Here is a 4,268-nt window from a genome sequence, read left to right as displayed (position 1 = left end):
CCCGCGCCTCCCCATGCAACCTCGGGGCTATCGGGCCTCGGGGCGCTTGTTCGGATCTGATTCTCTGGCTCTGGGTGCTTGGGCGATGAGACACTGCGCCTATAGCAAGTCCCGTGTGCCGCTGCTGGCTCTCAGACCGAGGGGAGCAGGGAGGGGAGAGGTGCCCGCACCCCCACTCCACTTCCCTGGCGTGAGCACGAGGCTGTTTTCTGATGTCTGGTAGAATCAGTGCGGAGCCAGGGAGTGGCGGGCCCCTGAGCTGGAATCAGGCAGACAGGGTTTGAGTCTGGACTACACCTGCTAGGTGATGGGGGGCCCCCCTCTGGCCGCAGTGTCCCCATCTATCAATGTGGTGTGAGAATCCCCACTTCTGAGACTTGGGGGGTTTAAATGTGATCAAGCACCAGAGCACTAAGCACAGATTCTACCTCTTTCTATTCAAAGTGGGGCTTGGGGCAGCGGTGATGTGGGCGGGAAGCCTCGGGGCAGGAAATTCTCAGTCCCACCCCTGCCCCCCTGAGGCAGCATCTGCATGTTAACAGGATGTTGGGGTGACTTAGGTGCCCTCAGTGGCTGGGACCTCCCCGCTATGACCTCCAGGTCACCCCCCTACCTGTTGCCTTTCCTCACCTGGAGAGGGACTTGGGGTACAGGAGGCTCAGGGACTTCATGGCGTAGTCCATCCTCACCAGCTCGATCGCCTGGGACCTGGGGAGCACGCAAAACCGGCTCCTTAGGGTGGGAGGGTGGGGCCCCCTCTCCTCGGTGCGATGCCCAGCAAGTCTCCCGGCCCCTCCCAGCTCGCACCCGCCCTCCTGGCCCTTCTGCCCGCTGGCCAGCTAGGACCAAGCCGGAGACCCTGCAGCGCCCAGGCCGCCGCTCGGCCCATCCCCCCCGGCGCCACGCACTTCATGTTTCTCGGACGGCGGCTCCGGTCACACTGATCTAGGATCACGAGTCAGGGCCACCAAGTCCCGCTTGGTCAGTGCCCATCCCTGGGGGCAGAGTCCGCGTCTCTGCTGGCAGGAGGTGAGTCACGCCTCATCCTGCCCGAGCCGTCCCTCACTCGGGTGAGACTGCAGGCCGGGCCCTGGCGGCCAGGCACTGGCCTCTCCCCGCTCTCTCCTGGGGTGGTTGGGCAATTCCTACCCCTCCTGGGGCTTCCTCGGAATGGCCTGTACGGTCTCCCACACCGTGTGGCGTGGGCACTCGAGAGGGGCTGGTCCACCCGCGGACAGGTCGTTCTCGCTGTTGAGTGGTTCACATGTGAGGGGCCACTGTGGCGGTGGCTGCGGGCACCTGTGGCCCGTGGGCCTGGCGGGGCGCCCTGGGCTCACCTGCCCCCTTTCCCTCCCAGCTCCAGCGCTTGCTCCCCTCCCGGCCTCCGCAGCGCCCGTCCCTCACCGGCTCCCGTCCTCGTCCTCTGGCCCCGGGCAGCCACGGCGCCACGCTCAGCTCTCCTCCTTGGAAAGCCTTGTTAGAAGGCGTGTGGCCTCTCCGCTCCATGCTGGCTCTCTGACGTCAGTCAGGTGAGCGCAGTATCTGTTTCTGCCTTAGAACCCAACTTCAGGGCTTCCCCCGGGGATGCTCTGTCCAGCCTGGGCCTGGCACAGAACAAGTAGCTGGCGAAAATAAGCCCCTTGCCTTTTGGGTGGAACCACGCTTGCCTGCCAACTTGGGGCTCCCAGGCCAGCAGGCTAATCCCTCTCCCCATTCGGCACTGGGCAAGTCTTGCTCAGTTAGGCCTCACTCCTCAGTCCCTGTCTGCAGCAAAGCTCCACCGAGTCCCACCTCCCCTGCTCTCCGGGAGCCAAACAGAACAAAACCCAAACCCAAACGACAAGCTCCTTACCTCCCCTCACAGCCTCCTAACCTCCTTACAAAACTGGCCCGCTCAGCCCAGCCCTCACCCCATTTTATTTCCAGCTCCCAGGGAAGCCCCACCCCGGGCCTCCAGCCCCAACTGGGGAAAAGAGCAGGGGAAGAGAGCAGTCCTGACCCCTGGGAGCTCAAGGCAGCCGAACTTCCAGAAAGGGCCCGGAGGAGGGAGGAGGCATGTTTGGAAAGCTATGGGGCAGGCAGGCCATGGCCAGATACGCCTTCGGGCTCAGAGGGGCAGCAGCGGCAGAAGGGGGGGGGTAGTCGCAGCCCCCAGCCTCCTCGCTGTGTGAGCACACACAAGACCCCCCTCCCCGTGAGCCCCGGGCTCTCGCCTGCATAAGCGCGTGATAAAGGGTTGAGGGGAGGGTTTCTGAAAATAAAAGTAGAGGGCGTTGCAGTAGTAGACGCTGCACGGATAGAAGGGAAGGTGTCATGACAATATGATGATTTAGTGGTGTCAAGGGGTAGGCTGTCCTGAGGAACTCTGCAGTCTTGTGGACCCCACCCCTACTCCAGCTTTCTGGACCCTTCACCCTACTCCAGTGATTGGAAACTACAACTCCCAGCAGCCCCAGGGAGAGAACTGTGAGGACCCAAGGGCGGAGCTAGCAGGAATTCTGGGACATTTAGGGGATAAATAGGGCGCACTTGCATCTCTTGCTCTCTTGCTCAGAAACGGCTCTCCAGGTTGGTGACTCCGTGTGTTCAGTCAGCCAAGCCCTAAGGTGTTCCAGTGACTTTGTATCCCGCTCTCTCTCCCTGGGTTGTCTCCTGTTCCTTTCCCCTTTTGTAAATAAACCTGTTATTGACCCTTTTGTGTGTGTCTGCATGTAACTGAGTTGTGAGCGCGGTGAGGCCCACAGACAGGCGGCCCAGGCCGCTCTGGACGACCCTGTAACAGTAACAGCTAGGCGGGGGCATCCTTCAGGGCCCACATGGCTGCTGTCTTTAAATCTAAATCATTCCCGAGAGGCGCTCCCAGTAACCTCACTCCTTTCCTCAGCAAATGCTTATTGGGAGTTTTCTCTGTATCAGGCCTCCTAGGGGCCAAGAACCTAGGACTGCTGTGTGGGAAGGTGAAGGTCTTGTCTGGGCTCACCCTCCAAGGAGTTGACAGTCCTGGGGGAGGGGAACTCGGCCTTGAACAAATATGCCAACAAACGAAGCCATTTCAGCCCATGATGTTCTGGGAAGGAAAATGATGGGTAGCAGTGGCCGGAGGGCCAGTCGGCTGGTACACGGGAAGGACACAGCCTAGGCTAAGTCCTGACCGGCAGGAAGCTGGTCTGTCCAGCTCCTGGTCTGTCCAGCTCCTGGAGTGTCTTGGGCAGTTGGGCCTGCCGTAACAGAAAGATCACAGATGGGTGGGTGGCTTTGGAGCAGCAGTTTTTTGTTTTGTTTTTCAGTTTATCGAGGCGGATTATGAGGAAAACTAGGCACCTGTGTGGACTGTCTTGAAGCACAAGAGCCACTTTCTCCCAGAAGCCCCAGAAACCCCAAGGGAGGGAAGCGTCCAGATAAACCCTGACTGGTGAGAAGTGAGGCTTTTGAAGTCCTGGGGCAACATTCCAGGCAGAGCAAACATCCACAGAGGATGTGACCGGGAACCAGCAGGGAAAGGAAATAGGAAGGCTAACCTTTAACTCTGACCTAGAGCCAAAAGAGAAACACAGACAAATACCACAGGGAGGACTTTCAGGGGAGAGGGGTGGGGCTCCTCCCTGGAACATTCACACCTGAAGCATTTATTAAACGCCCACGAGGCGCTGGGTGTCCCGTATCAGGCCAGGGGGTGACTCAGAGCAGCCTGGCCCCGATGAATCCCAGGGCATGGTGGGAAACATACAGAAAAAAAAGGAAAAGGTAAGGCCTCTCTGGTGGTGCCAGGGGTTAAAGCACAGCACTTTGAAGCAACCACAGCCGCTTCAGCAAGAGTTCATGAGTTCCATCCCCGGCCAGGGAGTGACCCATAGGCACAGCAAACCTCGCCTGTCCCCTCCTGCTCCCAGTGGACTTCGTCAGTCTGCCTGTTAATCTGCTCCCCACTCTGTCTCTGGTGAATCCTCTCACTGCCCCTGCTCCTCTGGTCTGTACCCCAGTTCTTTTTTTTTTTTTAAGATTTACTTATTCATACAGAACTGGGGTACAGGTCAGAGGTGCAGAGGGTGAGAGGCTTCGCCAGAGACAGTGGGGAGCAGAACAGGCAGATCGACGAAGTCCCCTGCGAGGGGAGCAGTGGACGGGTCAGGAGAGGTCTGCCGCGCCCTGGGGTCACCTCCGGGGCAGGCGGGGCTCGAACTCATGCGGAAGCGGCTTCAGCTTCTCAGTGCTGCGCTCTAACCCGCTGCGCCCCCAGGGAGGGCCTCCCGTTAAGTATTACGGCAGGA

General features: G+C 59.7%; 2 protein-coding genes across 2 annotated transcripts in view; both read left to right on the top strand.

Annotated features, from left to right (window-relative positions):
• LOC101631922 (tubulin monoglycylase TTLL3) overlaps positions 1–2,633 on the top strand; it is a 38,397-nt gene extending 35,764 nt beyond the window's left edge. Inside the window, exons 12-14 of the transcript XR_001146002.1 lie at positions 801–1,029; positions 1,358–1,529; positions 2,555–2,633. The gene's annotated coding sequence lies outside the window, so the exon portion shown is untranslated. The remainder of the gene's footprint in view (positions 1–800; positions 1,030–1,357; positions 1,530–2,554) is intronic.
• Positions 1,171–4,268, top strand: part of JAGN1 (jagunal homolog 1 (Drosophila)) — a 5,356-nt gene continuing 2,258 nt past the window's right edge. Inside the window, exon 1 of the mRNA XM_012732089.1 lies at positions 1,171–1,177. Within this exon, the coding sequence (XP_012587543.1) occupies positions 1,171–1,177 (7 nt within the window). The remainder of the gene's footprint in view (positions 1,178–4,268) is intronic.

The sequence above is a fragment of the Condylura cristata genome, unplaced genomic scaffold (assembly GCF_000260355.1).
Source record: "Condylura cristata isolate star-nosed mole 26May11 unplaced genomic scaffold, ConCri1.0 scaffold00033, whole genome shotgun sequence".
NCBI classification, from domain to species: Eukaryota; Metazoa; Chordata; class Mammalia; order Eulipotyphla; family Talpidae; genus Condylura; species Condylura cristata.
Note: the sequence above shows the minus strand (reverse complement) of the source record. Positions and strands in the feature narration are given on the sequence as shown.